At 43.4% G+C, this 21292-nt stretch overlaps 1 protein-coding gene across 2 annotated transcripts; it reads right to left on the bottom strand.

The window, feature by feature from the left end:
* Positions 1-47: 47 nt before the first annotated feature.
* Positions 48-19229, bottom strand: LOC148140967 (uncharacterized). 2 transcript variants are annotated; one of them, XM_087978788.1, is made up of 3 exons: positions 19139-19229; positions 15233-16965; positions 48-3761 (listed from the first exon to the last, which is right to left on the bottom strand). In XM_087978788.1, exons 2-3 carry the CDS (start codon positions 16510-16512, stop codon positions 3074-3076), a joined length of 1968 nt encoding a protein of 655 aa, XP_087834914.1. In that variant the 5' UTR covers positions 16513-16965; positions 19139-19229; the 3' UTR covers positions 48-3073. The 2 variants fall into 2 exon arrangements, with proteins under 2 accessions (XP_087834914.1, XP_087834913.1); XM_087978787.1 differs by lacking the exons at positions 15233-16965; positions 19139-19229 and adding an exon at positions 6215-6394 and having other exon boundaries at positions 48-4202.
* Between the last annotated feature and the right edge of the window lie 2063 nt (positions 19230-21292).

The raw sequence follows: 21292 nt of genomic DNA, 5'->3' as shown, positions 1-21292 counted from the left end.
CAAAAGTGCAGTGAAAAGTTAAGTACATGTGACTACAATAAATCAAATCAAGAGTGTAAAATGATATTTATTCAAATATTCCTCTGTTCATTTAATAAGAAGTGCATGCACTTGCTTGTAAGTATTCACATACAAATTCCATAAAAAATTATCCTGCATTAATAAAAAAAAAATCCTTGTTCTTGTAAATCTTATGGAGTGCATAGAAGTTGACTGTTCATCTGGTGTCTGCTGGTGATTCTCTTGGGAATGTTGCTGTGTAACAGTCCCTGCTGATTTGCTGGGTGACAGTTGACCTCCATGATGATCATTCAGTTTCATGCTCAGTCATTGCACTGTTTCATTAGCTACTTGTTATGAATAGTAGTTAACTGTGACAAGATAATCAGTTCCAGTGAGAGTGAAGAGCTGTATTCTAAGCTTCATCCATGGAATGTCATGAGCAGCTCTTTATTTTCTCACAGTTGATTACAATGCGGAGTTAGAGCAGCTGATGAATGTCTTCTTGATGTTTTTGCAGAGATGCACCTTGTCTAGTTGGTTTCACCTGAGCAAGACTCTTGTCTGCATTCTCAAATGCACATAGATGACAGCATTTTTTTATATTCATTCACATGATGTGGACATCACTGGCTAATCAGCATTTGTTGTCCATCTCTAATCTGAATGACAGTTAGGAGTCAACCATATTGTTGTGGGTCTGGCGTCACATGTAGGCCAGACCAGGTAAGGATGGCAGTTTCCTTCCCTGAAGGACATTAGTGAACCAGATGGATTTTCCCAACAATTGGCAATAGATTCATGGTCATCATTTAGACTCTTAATTCCAGATTTTTAAAAATTGAACTCAAATTCCATCATCTGCTGTGGTGGGATTTGAACACAGGTCCCCCGAACATTAACTGGGTCCAGCAATAATACCACTAGGCCATTGCCTCCCCTGATGATGGATCTGAATTTTCAGTTGAGCTGCATTAAAACTGGGGTGACACCTTCTATCCATGGGTCCCAGTTGCCAAGTGAGCTGATTCTTGTGAAGTGCATTGAATGGTTGCATTCTGACTGGCTTCCCAACTATTAGCCCTGGAAATGATTCGGCAGCTTCATCAAAGTGAAATTTGGTTGTTGGTTCACTTTGGTCTTGTAACTCATTCCTATTTTTACCTCAGTTTTTTTTTAGCATTTAGAACAATAGTCTGGATGCAGTGACATTAGTAATATTGGTGTGGAGAAATATAATCTCCTACATATCGTTGCCAGAATTGGCTGATTTCTTAATGATTTTTTTGGCAATTTTCACTGGGGTAGTGTGGAGATAATGTGTGGTGCTGAATTTCTCGATCACTCATGAAGTGTCTGAGGTCATTGTCACTGATCACACTGTCAAAAATGTCATGATGCCTGAAGTGTGTTGTCAGACATTCATCAGCTGCTCCAACTCCGCATTGTAGTCAACTGTGAGAAGATAATCAGTTCCAGTGACAGTGAAGAGCTGTACTCCAAGCTTCATCCGTGAGCTGCCCACGAGCAGCTCTTTATCTTGTTTAACTTGATGTTTTTAAAGAGTTGTACTTTGTTGTGGAGTTGGTCTCACCTGAGCAAGATTCTTGTCTGTCAGATTAAATATCTGATAGGTTGATGATTTTTAGAGTTGATAAAGTGTGGCGCTGGTAAAAGCACAGCAGGTCAGGCAGCAGCTGAGGAGGAGGAGAGTTGACCTTTCAGGCAGGACCCTTCATCAGGACCGGGGAGGAGGAACGGGGCTAAAAAATAAATAGGGGAAGGTAGGGTGGGGCTGGGGCAAAGATAGGTGGGATGGTGCTAGGTGGATGCAGGTAGGAGAAGATAGTGATTGGTCAGTGGGATGGGTGGAGTAGATAAGTAGGAAGGAAAATGGACAGGTTAGCTCAGGTTAAGGGGGCGGTGCTGAGTTGGAGGGTTGGATTTTGGATGGGGTGGAGTGTAGGGAGGTTTGGAAACTGGTGAATTCAAAGTTGAGGCTGTGTGGTTGAAGGCTGCTAAGGTGCTAAGATGAAGTGTTTTTCCTCCAGTTTGCGGGTGGCCTTGAGGTGAGGATGGAGGCCCAGAATGGACATGTCATCAGGCGAATGGGAGTGGGAGGGGGAGTTGGAATGGATGGCTACTGGAAAGTGGGGTTGGTTGTTGTGTGTGGACTAGAGATGTTCCCTTAACCATTCTGCCAGTTTGCACTTGGTCTGTCTAATGTAGAGGAGACCATATGTTTTTAGAGCATGTGATGCTGTTGTTTCTTCTTGAATCTGGAAAATATCACCATTTGTATCAGCATTAACTTCCTTCAGAGTGTGTAGGTTTTGAGTGCATGTCAGTTACATACATTTGCCTTCCTTGGTTGAACTTCACTTCCAAGTAATATCTCTGCAAATAAAATAACATCCTTTGAAAACACTGTGAACCAGATAAAAGTGATTGGAGAAAATGCTTTGATTTGGCTTGTGCTCAGATGCAACCATCATTTTTTTCTCTCTCTCTCCAAAAGCTCACAAGTAAAGACAATAGCCAGGCATGCTCTCTTTCAATCTGTGCACAGTGTTGTTCAGTTTGAGTAAACCCTCTGGATACAAACACAGCGGGTTGTCCTCACTGCCTGGGGGTTACTCCAAGTCCTGTTTCACTGACATCACACTGCAGGGTCACTCCATTGTTACATCATAATCCCTCAGCACTGGTGATGTCATCACTAGTTGTTTGATGGGAGTGAAAGCTGCTTCTTGTTCTGTGTCCCAGTCCCCCTGAACATCCTGTAGTGAGATTGTGTACAGGATGGGATAGGACTTGGCTAGACAGTTCACAAATCTAACAGTTTATCGATACAACTTTTTATCTACTGGTTGTCCTTTTGTGCGTTTCCTGATGTTCTAGGAGATTGAACGACTGATAGGGTTTCTCTCAGCTTTTGATGGAGCTGAATAAACACTGTGTGAAAGCCTTGTCACACACTTCACCCCTGAAAAGTTTCTCCCATGCAAATGTGCACGCATTCCAGGAGCAAAGACATTACTAAACTTTAATCGTAAACCTCACATTTGAATGGTTACTCCCCTGTGTGAACCCTCTGATGGAGTAGGAGGTGTGATGATCTTGAGAATGATTTCTTGCAAACCTCACACTTGAACGGTTTCTCTTGTGTGTGAATGTGCTGGTGTGTGCGGAGATTTGATGACTGTGAAAATGACTTGTCACACTGCCCGCATGTAAATGGCTTCTCCCCAGTGTGAATGCGTTGGTGTATGCAGAGCCCTGCTAAGTCTGAGAATGATTTGTCACACACCTTGCACATGAAGGGTTTCTTTCCTGTGTGAACATGTTGGTGTGCACGAAGGTTCGATGATTGTGAGAATGATTTGTTGCACACCTTGCACATAAATGGCTTCTCTCCTGTGTGAATGCGTTGGTGTACACAGAGTTCGGATGATGATGAAAATGATTTGTCACATACCTCACATGTGAATGGTTTCTCCCCTGTGTGGATGCGTTGGTGTGTCTGGAGGTTCTCAGATCGTGAGAATGATTTGTCACACACCTTACATGTGAATGGTTTCTCCCCAGTATGAATTCTCTGGTGCTTCAGCAGATCAGAAGATTGGGTAAAAGCCAATTTACAAATCTCACACCTGAAGGGTTTCTTTCCTGTGTGATTCCTCTGATGTCTCAGGAGGCTTGAAGAGGCCACAAAAGCTTTACCACACACCTCACATTTGAAAGGCTTTTGTTCCATGTAGCTGACTTTGTGTTAACAATTAAACAACAAATGCACCTTAAGTATTTGGAGATTCAATGAACCTGTGAAGCCCCTCCTCACAATCTCTGATTGAATGAGTCAGTAGTTCATGAGGGTCAATGATGGTTGAAGCTCTCATCACACTTGAAGCCACTCACACTTCTTCCCAGCCTCACCCTGACCGATCACCCACAGCCAAACCTTCAGAAAGTTTGCTTCTGATGGAAGGCTCCACATCACTGACTAGTTTCAGATCTGATGATGTGTCAAAGCTCCCATGACCTGACTGATTTCCAGAGGATGGTTTCACGGCCCAACTTTCTGTATTGAGCAACGCTGTGAAGGGACTGGATGTCTTCCCACAGCTGTGTAGTTGTTCCTTGGTAGTAGTCAAAACTATCTATCCTTTCTGCATTTTCTGGTGTAGTATGGTGCAATCTTTCTGTAAAATAGGAAAATAAAACAATTTCCTCAAACTCTTCATTCTCCTTTGCTGAAGGGGCATACTGCTCATTTTTAGTAAAAGGAACTTGTAAGGAACAATTTTATCCTTAGGAGTATGTATTTAGAACAACAAGAGAAATGTTAATCATTGGTGAATTTTGAAATTTCTTGCTTTCTTTTACAAAATTATTTGAGGAATAAGTACTTTATATATTGTGCAGAAAGCCAAGAAAAATATTGCTTCAGTGTAGCTGATTGAATGGACTGTTATCCTAGGAAATTAGATACATTGCGCTTGCTTAGACCGCACTAGACAAAATATCAAATGCAAGCTCAGGCTTTTGGGAATGTGCTCACAATGTGCCTCCTCTACATTGGGGAGGCTAAATGCAGACTGGGCAACCATTTTGCAGCACATCAATGTTCTATCTGTAAAAATGACCTTGGGCTTCCTATTCCCTGCCATTTCAACCACATCACCGCATTCTCTGGCCAACATTTCTGTTTTGGGCCTTCTGCAGTGCTCCAACAAATCTCAGTGCAAGCTGGAAGAATAGCTTGGGGAACCTGCAATCTTCAGGACTCAATATTGAGATTAATACTTTTAGGGCCTGAACACTTTCCATGCCCTTCCTTCACCACTAAACACCCAGCCTTGTCATTACATGGGCTGCTTTCACCAGGCACAACCCATTTTCAACAACTACTGATCCCCATGAGCAACCTTTCTTTCCCCCCACATCACTATTATTTATTCTGTCTGCTCAACTGCTGTCATCTCCCTCTAGGCTCCATCGCCACCTATCATTTATTCCTTCTCACTCCCCACCCTTATCTTTAGCATATAGATCACCTTTTTTAAGCGATAATCAGTTCTGAAGAAGCTAAACATTAACTGTTTTCTCTCCACAGATGCTGTCAGATTTGAGGTTCTCCAGCTACTTCTGTTTTTTTGATTCAGATGTCCAGAATTCGTATATCTTTGTATTTTGTTTTGTGCCTATCTTTGTTGTTTCTAGTGGCAGGTCAAGTGATCTATCCAGTTGATTAGACTCATCAGTCGGTTAATACAACTGAGTGGCTCACTAGGCTATTTCAAAAGACAGTTCACCACATTGCTCTATGTCTTGAATCACATAGTCCAGAACAGCAAAAATGCAGGTTTTAAAGAATTCAAATTTCACCACTATGGTGGGATTCAAACCCGAATCCAAGAAACATAAGCTTAGAGTTCTGGATTACAATCCAGTGATATTAACACTATCCCTCTGTCTTCTCTGTAACATTATAACCCTGTGTCCCTCCACAAACAATCTGTATTTTCAGTGGGAGGCTGCCTCACAGTAAGAGTTGAGAGCCCTTTAATGTAAGCAAAGCTGGGAATGGAGGCACTGGACTGCTAATTCAGTCACCCAGGCTAATATTTTAGAATCTTAAATTCATATCCTATGCATGGTAACTGATGGAATTTGTATTCCTTAAATACAATCTGAAATATGAAGCTAGCTTCAGTAATGGTAAGTATGAAACTATCAATTGTTATAAATTACATCTAATGTCCTTTAGAGAACAAAATTTGTGATGCTTGTCCAAACCAGCTTACATGGACTCAATATCCATATTAATAGAGAAGACTCTGAAGAGTCCTCTGGTTTTCCAGGCTGTTTCATTTGGTTCAAGAACAATTAGAGTTTACTGTATATACTCTGGCTGCTGTTTCCAAAGTTACAACAGTGACCATGTTTCAAATGTACTTTTCATCACCTGTAAATTGCTTGGGACATCTGGGTTATGGGAGGCTTTATAAAGAATCTCTGAATAGGTTACAGAGATCGGGCAGTGGGTGGTTTTAATGGGATTTGAAAAAAAAAACAGGAAACATCCAGATCCCAAAACAGAAAGAACTGACCATTCACAGTCCCAAAACACAGACAAACACACACTGAACTCAACAACAGGAAATCGATAAGGATCCTCAGACACTGCACCTTCCAGATAATGACACCTCACCTCATATTCAGGAATGAACCATCAACAAAACTCAGCCTGGAAATCAGAGGGAAATGCTTCCAATAAACACACTCAATATCCAACACACAGCTCCAGTCAAACAGTTCAGCACAAAGCACCGAGTAAACAGCTCCCTCAGCTGGGTCTTCTCACACAGCATAAGGGACAGGATAGTCAGACTGCCTGAAGATTGGTGGGGATATTATGGGATACAAAAGCTGCTCCTTCACTCACCATCTCCTCACTTGGTTTTCATAGGAAGTGAACCAGCTCTGGAAGAGGAAGGGAAAGACGGCTTTTGTACACTGGTCGTGATCAATGTCAATCAATCAGAGACAGGAGTGGCTTACGACCCTGCCCATACAATGTGCCAATCACTGCTTATCATATTACTTAAGATTGATCAAGACTTTCAGGAAAAGAAACCGAAGTTGCTCGAGAACCGCAGCAAGTCTGGCAGTAGAGTTCTGAAAGCAGAGTTAACATTTCGATTCCAGTGACCCTTCTTTAGAACAGATACTAGTTGGAAAAGATGGCATATGGTGAAGTCTAGATCAGAGTAGTACTGGAAAAGCACAGCAGGTCAGGCAGCATCCGTGGAGCAGGAAAATCGACGTTTCAGGCAAAAGCCCTTCAGGATTACTGATGAAGGGCTTTTGCCCGAAACATCGATTTTCCTGCTCCTCGGATGCTGCCTGACCTGCTGTGCTTTTCCAGCACCACTCTAATCTAGACTCTGGTTTCCAGCATCTGCAGTCATTGTTTTTACCTGGCATATATGCTGAAGACAAGAAAGGAGAGGGAAGGAGTGAGCGAATAAGCTGAAATGGTGCCCAGAAAAAGAGAACAATAGGCAGATAAAGGGATGGGTGATGGTATGCCAGGGAGAATGAAAAGCTGTTAAGCAGGTAAAAATGGGTTGGTTGTGACAGGGCCAGTGGTGTGTGAATAGATTGAGGACATATGGAGGGTGTTCAGGTTCTAAAATTATTGAACTTGATATTGAGTCTTGAATGCTGCAGGATCCCTAAGTGGGAAGTGAGATGCTGTTCCTCCATATTGCACTGCGTTTTGCTTGAGAATGTGCAGACAAGTGAAAAGCTCTAAGTAATTTTTGTATGCAGAATGTAGGTGTTCCACAAAGGGCTGTCCAGTCTGCATTTGATCGCCCCAATATAGAAGGGAACCACATTGTGAGCAGCGAATATGTAGACTAGTTTGAGGGAAGTACAGGTAAATCACTGCTTCACTTGGTAGGCGTATCTGGAGCCTTGGATAGTGAGGAGTAAGGAAGTAAACGGGCAGGTATTGCATCTTCTGCGCTTGTTCAGGAAGGTGCTGTGGGGTTTCTGGAGATATGTGGAGTGGAGGAGGAATCACCACTGCAAAATGAGGGATGGGAGGGGATGTGTGTGTCTGATGGAGGTATACCGCTTGTCACAAAGCTGGTCCTTTTTTTAAATAAAAAGCTGTTCCTTATCTCAAGGAAACTGTGACCTTGGTTTTTTTTTCAGAGGGGTCATAAAACAGCCCAGGCTCCGAATCAGCTGAAGCGGTACAGAGATGAAAAGGGTATTGGGAGACCTTTTTGTTTATAAGTAAACAGATAAGATTTTAGGGCAAAGCTTTTATGTTTTAGAAGTAACCTGCATAAAGACAGGAGCTGTGGCCATTTCTCTAGCTGTGCAGTTCAGAACTTGAGATGTGAGGGTTACAGCAGAGGCTATGTGGAAGAAGGCTAGAAACCTCTCTCTCTCTCCTTTTGCCCTTCTAATCTCGACTTGTAAGCCTCTATTTCATTTTTACTCTTCGTTTAAGTGGTTAGTTCATTGGGATTGTTGTATATTTTCAGAACAGTATAATAAGTCGAGTTTGGATAGACTGAGTTCTGTGGTACTCTGTATTCTGTTCTTTGTGTTTCATTCCATAATTTTGTGAATACATTTTTGTCAGTTTTAAAACCTGGTATTCAACTAGCTAACTTACTCTGGGTAATTTTCACTGTACACCTACCAAAACAAATAGCAACCTTATGGTCTGGGCTGCCTGCTGAAGAATGTTTTGAATGGTCTGGCCTAGTCCATAACATGCTGGAGGTTGCGGTAATGGTAGATTAAGCTTCTTTAGATGTGGATATTGGGGAGGAGAACCTATCAGTGCTGTGGGATGGAAGAGAAGGGTTGAGAGCCCAAGTACAGGAAATTGATCAGACGTGGCCCTGGGTCATGTCAACCATAGTCTTTGGAATTCTGAGTCCTTTACAGGAAGCAGGGTGTGAGAATGTATTGTGGGAGTCAGTGGGTTTATAATGGATATTGGTTGACAGCCTGTCCCTTGAAATGGGAACAGAGATGTCGATGAAGGGAAGGATTCAGAGATGGGCCAGTGTAGGTAAAAGCAAGATGGAAATTGGAAGCAAAATTATACATTTTTCCAATTCCGAATATGAGAGGGAAGTAGTACTAATGATGTTATTGGTATACTGGAGAAAGAGTTGTGGGGAGGAACCTGAGTAAGATTGGAAGGGGAGACAATATAGTGGGGGATGGATGTGTAAAGGGATTGCATGCCTATGGTGAAGAGGTGACGGCCAGTGGCCATGAACTGGAAATTCTGAAACTTACGTAAAGCATTAGAAGATTCGTGGATGCAAATGGGAAGGAACTGGACACGGGGGGGCGGAAAAAATCAAGTCAAGGAAGATAAGAGATCCTGTGGGGCAGGAACAGGCAGAAACAATGGATATGCCCAGCAGTTCTGTTTGTGGATTTTGCGAAGAAGGTAAACAGGCTGTGCAGAATTACGAGACTATGAGCTTGGGAGGCTGTTGGCGGGGACATATAATGAAATTAGTGACCGTTTTGGACAATAGAATGATGATGAATGCTGACGGTCATTGTCCAGGGGAGATAGGAGGCAATGTCCGAGAGTTGGCACTCAGCCTCTGCAATGTAGCAGTCAGTACTCCAGCCAACAACCCACTCTTGTCAGCAGGCTTGGATCTCAGAGCATGGTTTGCAGTCAATTCAGAGAGACATTGGTTTGAATAGGTGAGTGGGATGGGAATGGCGCATGTATGCAAAGCAATTAAGGTAACCAATTTCACCTCAATCATTCTCAATGAACCAGTTGAGCGTAGGTAAAAGGCCAGAGGACAGGGTGCATGTGGTGGACGAATGTTGGAGGCAGTTGAAAGGGTATGGAGGAGAATGCTTTGCAAAGAAATGGGCACGGAGGTGGAGGTGACAGGAAAAAGAGTTCAAAGTCATGTTGTGCCTAAAATTCCTGGTGGTGGGGGGGGAGGGTGTGGTGGTGTTGGGGAAAACGGCAGAGGGATAAAACTAGGACCTTTGCTGAGTGCAGAATGTTTACATCACACAACAGAGGGTAGGAGGAGATAGTAAATACATGACAAGAGGTATGGTTAAGAGAAGGCAGTCAGAGGGAAGAAGACAGGGGGAAGGTTCCAGAGGGATGTGGGCACCTGAGTTTCTGAAGTTTGTATTCCTTAAGCCTGAATGGAAGACAAAACGTTTCTTGTTAGAACATTGACAAGCTAGAGAATGGAGTGGAACTTGGAAGCAGGACTGCTCTGAGATAGCATGAGATGATACTTATGGAGAGGTCGAGAGTGAGCATGTGGTAGCACATGGCACTGAGTGTGGCTGTCAGTTTTCAGTGAGAAGAGCTATTTGAGGAGCACTGTACCTCCCAGAGACACCTGTGATCCTGAGTGGATTTGAAAGGTGAAGGATGAACCTTCAGTTGGAATCCACACAATGTGAGGCTTAGTTGCAGGCAGTCACTGAGAAATTAGATGTGGCTGTGGAAGCAGGTTTTAGCAAATATCTTGTCAAACACATGATGATGAACAAGAAGAATGATCAGAATGGAAATCCCATCAGAGAGAGAGGAGCATGGTGGGGCATACATGGAAGAGATGTAGCAGGGAGTTAATCATTAAGATAAAGCAAGGAACTGCAGAAGCTGAAAATCTGAAAACATGACATTGCTGGAGAGAAAGCAGAGGTAATGTTTCAAGGCCAACAACTCTTCTTCAGAGCTGATAGCAGCCAGGAAAAGGTAGTATGTATGCTGAAGACAGAGGGAGCAAGTGATAGACAAAGATGGAGCCCTGAGAGACAGAGAGAGTGACAGTTTGGGAGACAAAAGGATGGATGATGGTATTCCAGGGAGAAAGAAAAGAGCAATAATGGGCCATAGTTAAAATGGGTTGGCTTTGCTGAAAATATGACAAGGCCTGGCGTGTTGGTGTGGATAAAAGACATAGAAGAAGGTTCTAAAATGATTGAACTCAACATTGAATCCTGAAGGCTGCCGGCACCCAAGTGGAAAATGAGATGCTGTTCTTCCTGCTTGCGCTGAGCTGTGGTATTGTGGGAGGGAGGAGAAGGAGTGAGGGCAGAAGTGTGGGAAACAGGTCAGACTTTCTGATTCAATATATATCCCAGTTCTACATGTTCTAGTTGAGTGAGTTCAAATCTGAGCACACGAGCCCAGTTGGCCGTCATTTGGGTGGTAGCTGGAATTGGCGGTGCTTAACTGTAAACTGCAGCTCCAAGCAGTGCCAGCTGGAACCACAGCTGGTTTGCACCCTTGAATCCAAAAAAACCTCCCACCCTGACAACAGCCTCATCTTGTGTGTCTCCTGTTTACTTTGCTCTCAGTAGAAAGGACCCATTTTCTCCCTTTCACACCTTAAATAGCATCTACTTTACATCTCTATTCCTCTTTTAGACTGGTCCTTCACATTATCTATTCTCCTCAGTTCTGAAACATTAACTTGGTTTCTCTCTCCACAGATGCCGCCAGACCAACTGAGTTTCTTTTACATTTTCTGCGGTCTAGGGATCTCTGCCCTATCCTATCCATCTATGCTAACACTGAGTGACAGCCCAGCCCTCAGCCAGTCAACCCTGCTCCCAGTACCTGAGACATCCAGAGGAATTGAATCTTCCCCCTTTCCTGGGCCATTAGTCTTTCCACTAAACATCACCCAGTTTACATTTAGCTGGCACCCACTCATATTGCTGCCAGTTGTGTTAAGCTTCCTGTGTCTGGGGGTACCTGATCTGTGAGGCAGTCCATAAAATCAGCACAGTGGCTCCGTGGTTAGCATTGCTGTCTCACAGCGCCAGGGACCCGGGTTCGACTCCCACCTTGGGCGCCTGTCTGTGTGGAGTTTGCACATTCTCCCTGTGTCTGCGTGGGTTTCTGCTCGGTGCTCCAGTTTCCTCCCACAATCTAAAGATGTGCAGGTTAGGTGAATTGGCCATGCTAAATTGCCCATAATGTTCAGAGATGTGTAGGTTAGGTGCGTTAGCCAGGGGTAAATATAGAGTAATAGGGTGAAGGAACAGGTCTGGGTGGGTTACTTTTCGGAGGGTCAGAGTGGACTTGTTGGGCTAAATGGCCTATTTCCACACTGTGGGGATTCTATGAATCTATGAATGATTGTATCCTCCAGATTACATAGATTTTATTGAATGGTAAAACGGAGACCATATGGGGCTCATGCTACCTTTATCAGCTTGTTATTATTGTTCCCCAACTCTCACCAAGTCCTGCAGTTATTTTCCAAAATATTATTCCAATATTTTAACAAGTTACTCAGGAATTCTTCTGTCACCCTTGTCCTCCATGCATTGCAGAACACCTCATCTTTCGCCTTGGGACTCTCCAACCACATGGAATCAATGTTGATTTCACCAGTTTCCTCATCTCCCCTCCACTGACACACACACACACACACAGATCCAACCCTCCAACTCAGCACTACCCTCTTGTCCTGTCCTACCTGTCTATCTTCATTTCCACCTATCCATTCCACTCTCTGCTCCGACCTATCACTATCACCCCCCCTGCCTTCAGCTACCTATCACATTTCTAACTACATTCTCCCCCACCTCCCAGACCCCTCCCATCCATCTGTCAACCTTCTTGGGACCCCCACATTCCTGATGAAGAACTTGTGTTCGAAATATCGACTCTCCTACTCCTGGGATGTTGCCTACCTGGCTGTGCTTTTCCATCACCACATGTTTTGACTCTGTTCTCCAGGATCTGCATTCCTCACTTTCTCCTAGATCATATCTCATCAAATAAAAGCATTTCTCTTCCACTTGTCCTCTTCTGTTCTTGCCAACTATTGTAAATGTGTTTTCTGGCTACCAGTGAAATAGTTTCTCCTGACCTAATTAATTTAAACCCTCATGCTTTTGAATGTTTTAATTAAACCTCCCCAGTATTAAACCTCTCTGATCCAAGGAGAACCCCCAGTTTCTCCAGTTTTTAATTTCCCTTCAACTTAAACTACTCATGATTTGCAAACTTCAACATTCAATGGTGTTATAATTTCAGCTCCTATTACTATCAGACAAGTCAGATACCAGAATGAAATCTGGCAAAATAGATCATATTTTTCTTTGTTTAATTAAACATGGTGGTCTTTCACTTTCATATAAGCATACCAGGCTGTAGATTTGGTTTTAACAATCAAAAAGAGGTGTATTACACAAAAGAAAGAAAAGGTAAAACAAACCAAGCTGTATATAATTGATAATATTTCAAATGTCCAGCAAACCAAAATCCCATCTACTCCCTAATGCCATCACTTTACAGTTAATAAAAATCCAAATAAATTTCCCTTCCCTGTTAAATCTATAGGTTAGATGCTTTTGTTTTCTTGAATATTCACGCGTGAGAGATTTTCTCGGCTGTGAACAATCAAACACTCTTGTTTTCACAACGTGATACCCTTAAACTTATTCCCTCAGCTCCAAACAAACACCTTCGAGAAGAAATTATTTTTGCATTTAACTTCAGTCATCTGTCTTTTGAACTTCCCCGCAAAACTCTTCCACATTCAACAACCTGCTCCCTCTTCCAGTTAGAACTGGACCTAAAACTGAGGAATTCCCTGTTCTGAACTTGACAAAGCACAGGAATCACCCATCTGAACTAGATCCTGCTCCCAGAATACAGAAACTGCCTAAAGTGAATTGGACTCACAGACAAAGCACAGGTATCATCCAGAAATATTTATTTACATCAGTGCTGGAATTTGTTTATGTAACAAAGCCAGTGTTCAAAGATTATCAACCAAGCATCACCCCAAGATATCTTCTAGGAGAAAGTGAGGACTGCAGATGCTGGAGATCAGAGCTGAAAATGTGTTGCTGGAAAAGCGCAGGTCAGGCAGCATCCAAGGAACAGGAGAATCGACGTTTCGGGCATGAGCAACACATTTTCAGCTCACCCCAAGATATGAATATAACCGCATTTACAAGTAACTCTCATTTACAAGTAACTTCACATTGATACTCCATAATGCAAATTATCACTCACAAAGTTTAAATTGTATTTCTTTCAGTCACTTTTAATTATGCCTGTTTCTACACAGCATTGCTCACAATCTTTAAATTGTCGAGGTCTTCCCATGCTACGTATGTGATTTGGTCATTCAATCCATTGGTTCCAGAAATGACATTGTGTCCCTGGGAAATGTTGTTCTTGTGGCGAGTGTTATTACTCTGGTAATTTTTGCTGCAATTGTTTGCAAAGTTGGGGAATTGTTGACCTCCTTAGACTGGTGATCATTCAATTCCTTAAACAACTGAAGAAGTCAGATCTACCTAATTGTTAGCTGTCATGACATCTGATCAGAAGTGTGCTTTCAGACATTCTACAATATCACTGGAAGTCGGTGATGTCAGCTGCTCTAACTCCCCGCCGTCTGACTAGTCATTGATTGTGATGAGATAATCAGTTCTAGTCAGAGTGAAGGGCTCTACTCCAAGCTTCATCCATGTGCAGTTTGGGATGGCATGAGTAATGAGCAACTCTTTATCTTGTTTATTTTGATGTTCATTACAAGAACTCAGTGGTCCTTCATCTCATTGCTTATGTTTGGGCTGTAGAGTATGGCTCCTATCTTCCTCAGTAGATCCGATTCCTTGAAGGTTTATGTGGATGTGTTTCAGAGTCTCTTTTGGAATAATGACCCTGTTCCTTTTATACAAGTTGCCATCTTGGGTGATGACGTCACCTCTGTCCAATCTTTTACAGTAACAGAAGTGTCCACGATGGATTCGAGCCACCCTGTCATCACAATTTCCCAGAGCATTTGAAGAGTGCATGTCATTATGTAGTTTGCTTGATGTGAGTAAAACGCTTATCTGTCAGGTCAGTACCTCTACTGGATTGATGGCTTTCAGAACATGTCATGCTGTTGAATTTGGAAGATTTCATGCTCTATACTAGAATTATCATGCTCTTGACAGCATGTCAGTGATGTACACCTGCTTCCCTTGCTTCTATTTCACTTCCAAGTGATATCTCTCAAACAAAGTAACATCATTTTCAAACATTTTGGGATAGATATGGGTGGTTTGAGAAACATGCTTCAAAGTAGCTTCTGCCAAGCCTTCACCATCAATTTTTCTCAAAAGTTCACAAGTCCAGCTGTCTTTCTCAATCAAGTGTTGTTCAATTTGTGTTCACACTCTGGATACGAACACAACGGGTTGTCCTCACTGCCTGGGGGTTAGTCCAAGTCCTGTTTCACTGACATCACACTGCAGGGTCACTCCATTGTTACATCATAATCCCTCAGCACTGGTGATGTCATCACTAGTTGTTTGATGGGAGTGAAAGCTGCTTCTTGTTCTGTGTCCCAGTCCCACTGAACATCCTGCACATTGAGACTGGGTATAGGTTCACATGCTGTGTATAAAATGAACAAGAGCCTCATTCGATCATCCCATATGAGTTTGCTGATGTTTCAGGAAATCCAATAACTGTGTGAAATCTTTACTGCAAAACTCACATCGATAAGGTTTTCCTCTTGTGAGAGTGCATTGATGGACCAGCAGATGTGCTGACCTGGTGAAAGTCGTGTAACAAATGTCACACCAAAATGGCTTCTCCCCTGTGTGGACGTGTTGGTGTGCACTAAAGTGTGATGATAGACAGATGGATTTGTGACACATCTGACACGTAAATGTTTTTTTCCCAGTATGAATTCGTTGGTGTTTGCGGAGATCTGATGATGTGGAGAAAGCCTTCTCACATATCTTACACATGAATGGTTTCTCCCCTGTGTGAATGTGTTGATGCACAAGGAGGGTAGACGACTGAGTGAATGACTTGTCACACACGTCACATTTGAATGGTTTCTCCCCCGTGTGAATCCGCTGGTGGACCAGAAGGATTGATGACCTTGAGAAAGATTTGCTGCATACCTCACATGTGAATGGTTTCTCCCCTGTATGAATTCTTTGATGGAGCAGGAGGTTTGATGAACTTGTGAATGATTTGTTGCACATTTCACATGTGAATGGTTTCTCTCCTGTGTGAATCCTTTTATGGACCAGCAAGATCGATGACCTTGAAAATGCTTTGTTGCACACCTCACATGTGAAAGGTTTCTCTCCTGTGTGAGTTCTTTGATGGAGCAGGAGGTCTGATGTCCTTGAGAATGATTTATCACACACCTCACACACAAATGGTTTCTCCCCCGTATGAATCCTCTGATGTAGCAGGAGGTTCGGTGACCTTGAGAATGATTTTTTACACACCTCGCAAGTGAAGGGTTTCTCCCCTGTGTGAATACGTTGATGTTTATGGAGGGTCGACGAATCTGAAAATGATTTGTCACACACATCACATGTGAATGGTTTCTCTCCTGTGTGAATACGTTGATGTTTACGGAGAGTGGATGAGTCTAAAAATGATTTGTCACACACCTCACATATGAATGGTTTCTCCCCTGTGTGGATTCGTTGATGTACACGGAGGGTTGAGCGTGATGAAAATGATTTGATACAGACATTACATGTGTATGGTTTTTCTCCTGTGTGAATGCGTTGGTGCATAAGTAAGAGTGATGACCTTGAGAATGATTTGTCACATACATCGCAAGTAAATGGTTTCTCACCTGTGTGAATACGCCGGTGACACACCAGGCCTGATGAGTGTGCAAAGCCCCTGTTACACACCTCACACTTAAACGGCTTTTCCCCAGTGTGAATACGTTGGTGTGTGTGGAGGTTTGATGGATCTGTGAACACTTTATTGCAAACTTCACATCTAAATGGTTTCTCGCCAGTATGAATGCGCTGATGAATCACTAGGCCTGATAACTGTACAAATGTCTTGTTACAATCCTCACATTTGAATGCATTCTTCTGAGTGTGAATTTTCTGGTGAGTCACAAGCATCAATTTGTGATTGAAGGCTTGATCACACAGCTCACACTTGAAGAGTTTCTCTTCCATGAAGCAGCTCTTGTGTTACCAGTTGTTAAGAGACCATATGAGCCTGTGCAGTCTTCTTCTCACACCTTACACTTGAGCAGCCTTTCTCCAGAGGCATGAGTCAGTGGTTCATGAGGTTCGAAGAATGATTGAAACTTTCTCTGCATTTGCAGCCCTCACACTTCTTCCCAGCTTCAATCCTGACTGATCATCCATAGCTGAACCTTCAGAAAGTTTGGTTCTGATGAAGGCTCTTCACCACTGACCAGTTTCAGATGTGATAATATGTGAAAGTTCCCCTTACTGACAGATTTCCAGACGATGGTTTCACTGCCCAACCTTCACTTTGTTGAGCAATGCTGTGAAGGGACTAGATGTCATCCCACAGTTGTGCAGTTGTTCCTTGGGTAATGGTCAAGATCTATCTTTGTAGTCTATCCTCTGTGTTCTCTGGTGTAGTAGGGTGCAATCCAACTGTAAAACAGGAAAAAGAAACATTATTTCCTCCAACTCCTTCTCCTGCCTTGATGAAGGGGTTGATTCCTCAGTTATAGGCCGTTCCATAATGATCGGTTAGTCTGCTTTACCCTGTGGGGGGAAACAGATACAAGTTCTCTTTTTCCTGCTGCACACCCTCTGTTTCCAGCAGGCTCATTGGATAGTGACCAGGAGCAGACAACGGAAATTCAGTCAGGCAGTGTGTAATATGGGATCTCAATTTGCTATGAGCTCTGATTACTGAATGAATCTATCTGGAAACACCCTAGATTTCTCTGTCATCAGTCTTGGGTATGGCCAATTCCACAGGCAGGTGGGAAAGTCCTTAACACTGACTGTGTAAAAACGTGGAATCCCTACAGTGTGGGGACAGGCCAATAGACCCAACAAGTCCACAATGATCCTCCGAAAAGTAACCCACCCAGATCTGTTCCCTGAACCTACTACTCTACATTTACCCCTGACTAATGTACCTAACTGACACATCCTTGAACCCTCTGGGCAATTTAGCATGGCCAGCTCACCTAACCTGCACATCTTTGGAGTGTGGGAGGAAACTGGAGCACCTGGAGGAAATCCATGCAGAGACAGGGAGAATGTGCAAACTCCACACAGACAATCGCTCAAGGTGGGAATTGAACCTGGGTCCTTGGCGCTGTAAGGCAGTAGTACTAACCACTGAGTCACCATGCCATGCCATGAGAATCTCATGGTGTCAGGTCAAATATGTTCAAGGAAAATGACCACATCCCTCCCAAATGATGAATGAGCCCTTCACCATGTTCATCATCACAGGGGAAGTAGACTCAGGCGAGATCCCAAAACTGGCTGTCCATGGGGTGCAGTGAGCCATTAGCAGTAGCAGCAGGATTCCACCACAATCTCTCAGCTTGGCACAGCCCTCATTCAATAATTATCATCAAAACAGTGGATAGACAGCACCTGTAATAGACTTAAACGCACAAAATTTACAACAGAAGGCTACATGCAGGCTTAAGACAAAGAGTAGCAAGTAATATTAGGCAGGTCCGAGATAAGCAACATTAGATTTAGAAATGAGTAATGAGCCAGATTTAGTTTCTAATTGTGTGTGAACATTTATCAAACAGTCATCATAACACTGATCGTATTCAATTCGATAAGGCCAACTGTAGCGAAATCAAACAGATTATCCACAGTAAACTGGGGAAATCTGCTAATTGGTAAAACAACTGGAACACAGTTGAAAATGTTTTAAAAAACATGCAAAATAATACATGATCAGTTTATAACCCTAAGAGCAAAAGGTTACACTACACAGAAAAGAAATCCAAGAATTAAAACTAAAATAAAGGACTTACAAAAATGAAAAAAAGGTACAGATTCTGCTGAATGGCAAAGATACAAAGACCACCAAAAGAGCACAAAGCAGTTTATAGGAACTAATGTAAAGGATTATTAAAGGAAATTACTGCAGCTACACTACATTCCCTGTGACATTAATGACTGTACCGGTGCCACTTCGTGCTCCCATGAGGAGGTTGAACAGTTCATCAACTTCACAAACACCTTTCCACCCCGACCTCCTGTTCACCTGGACGATCTCAGACACCTTCCTCCCCTTCCTGGACCTCTCCATCTCCATTTCTGATGACCAACTCAACACTGAGGTCCACTACAAACCCACTGACTCCCACTCTGCCTCCTGTAAAAATGCCATCCCTTATTCCCAATTCCTCCGCCTCCACCGCATCTGCTCCCAGGAGGACCAGTTCCACAATAGAATATCCCAGATGGCCTCCTTCTTCAAAGACCGCAATTTTTCCTCCCACACGGTCGATGATGCCCTCCAGCACATCTCCTCCACTTCCCACACCTAAGCTCTTGCATTCCAGCCCTCCAATTGCAACAAGGAGAGAACCCCACTAGTCCTCATCTTCCACCCCACCTACCTCTGGACACCACACCATCCTCCGCCATTTTCACCACCTACAAATATACCCCACCACCAGTGATATATTTCCCTCCCCATCCCTCTGAGTTTCGGAGATACCATTCCCTCTGTGACTCCCTTGTCAGGTCCACGTCCCACACCAACCCACTGTTCCCTTCTGGCATTTTCCCCTGTCATCGCAAGAAGCAAAACCTGTGCCCACACCTCCACCCTTACCTCCATCCACAGGATCCTTCCACATCCAACAGAGATTTACTTGTACTTCCACACACGTCATCTATTACGTCTGTTGCACCCGATATGTTCTCCTCTACATTGGGGAGACAGGACGCCAATTTGTGGATTGTTTCAGAGAACATCTCTGGGACACCAGCACTAACCAACCCCACCACCCTGTGGCTGAACACTTTAAACCCCCTCCCTATCCGCCAAGGACATGTAGGTCCTGGGCCTCCTCCATCACCAAACCCTAACCACCTGATGCCTGGAGGATGAGTGTCTCATCTTCCGCCTTGGCACCCTCCAGCCACATGGGATTAATATGGATTTCACCAGTTTCTCCATTTCTCCTCCCCCCACCTTATTCCAGTCCCAACCTTCCAACTCGCACTGCCCTGTTGGACATCCTACCTTTCCATCTTCCTTCCCAACCATCTGCTCCACCATCCTCTCTGACCTATCACTTTCACTCCCACCTTCATCTACCTATCACATTCCCAGCTACTTTCCCCCCAGCCCCACACCTCCTCCCATTTATCTCTCAGCATCCTTGGCCCACAAGCCTCATTCCTGATGAAGGGCTTATGCCTGAAATGTTGATTCTCTTGCTCCTTGGATGCTGCCTGACCGGCTGTGCTTTTCCAGCACCACACTCTTCGACTCTAATCTCCAGTCCTCATTTTCGCTGTTTTCCCTGGAGCGTCGGAGGCTGGGGGGTGACCTTATAGAGGTTTACAAAATTATGAGGGACATGGATAGGATAAATAGGCAAAGTCCCCTGGGGTTGGAGAGTCCAGAACTAGAGGGCATAGGTTTAGGGTGAGAGGGGAAAGATATAAAAGAGACCTAAGGGGCAACTTTTTCACGCAGAGGGTGGTACGTGTATGGAATGAGCTGCCAGAGGATGTGGTGGAGATTGGTACAATTGCAACATTTAAGAGGCATTTGGATGGGTATATGAATAGGAAGGGTTTGGAGGGATATGGGCCGGGTGGTGGCAGGTGAAACTAGATTGGGTTGGGATATCTGGTCGGCATGGACGGGTTGGACCGAAGGGTCTGTTTCCATGCTGTACATCTCTATGACTCTTAAGTGTTATAACGACATAAAGGAAATGGTCAGGAGCAATATTGGCCCACTAACGACTGGAAGTGGGGATAATGTCAATGACTATCAGGAAATGGCAGATATGTTGAATAATTACTTTGCCTCAATAGAAGAAAGTAAACCATTTACAGCAGTAAAGGAGAAAAGCTTGTTGGAAGTTAATAGTAGATTGGGAACACAGATTGAATAAAAATTTACATTATATAAAGCATTCGGAATTAGGAAATTAATGGAATTAAAGAGTGACAAATCTCGGGACCTGACGGTTTCCATCCAAGGATGTTAAAGGAAGTAGAGGAGCTTTCAGAGTTCGCTAGATACAGAAGTCAACCCTTTAGATTGAAAAATTGTACACGTTGCTCCGCTCTTTAAGAAGGGAGAAAGAGGAAAGCCAGGAAAGTTTAGACCAGTTAGCCTAATATCTGTGGTGGAGAAATTGTTGGAGTCTATAATTAAGGATAGGTCAACTGCACACCTTGAAAAGTTTCAGGGAGAGCCAGCATGGATGTAGTGACAGGTAGTTCATGCCTGACAAACCTCCTTGAAGTTTTTGGAAAGGTGATTAGTGTCTATGGATGTTGTTTATATTGACTTCGAGAAGGCATTTGATAAAGTCCCACATAAGAGAGTGTTAACTAAGGTCAAAGCCTACAGAACTGAGAGCAAATTACTGATAGAGCTGGAAAATTGCTTGAGTGGCAGCTGACAAAGTAGAGATAATGGGTCGGTACTCAAATTGGCAGGATAGGACCAGCTGTCCCACATAGCTCTGTGTTGGTGCCTAAATTATTCACATTATTTATTAACTACTTGGATAATGGCATAGAAAGTCACATATCCAAATTTGTTGATGACACAAAATTAAACACATTATAAACAGTGTACATGGTGGCATATAATTACAAGTGATATTGATAGACTAAGTGAATGGGTAAAACTGTGGCAGTTACTAAGAACATAAGAACTAGGAGCAGGAGTAGGCTGTCTGGCCCTTTGAGCCTGCTCCACCATTCAATAAGATCATGGCTGATCTTCTCATGGCCT

This window comes from Chiloscyllium plagiosum, unplaced genomic scaffold (assembly GCF_037043375.1).
Source record: "Chiloscyllium plagiosum isolate Xiang-an unplaced genomic scaffold, Cpla_swu_hap1 HiC_scaffold_35, whole genome shotgun sequence".
NCBI classification, from domain to species: Eukaryota; Metazoa; Chordata; class Chondrichthyes; order Orectolobiformes; family Hemiscylliidae; genus Chiloscyllium; species Chiloscyllium plagiosum.
This window is presented reverse-complemented; position numbering and strand designations above follow the sequence as displayed.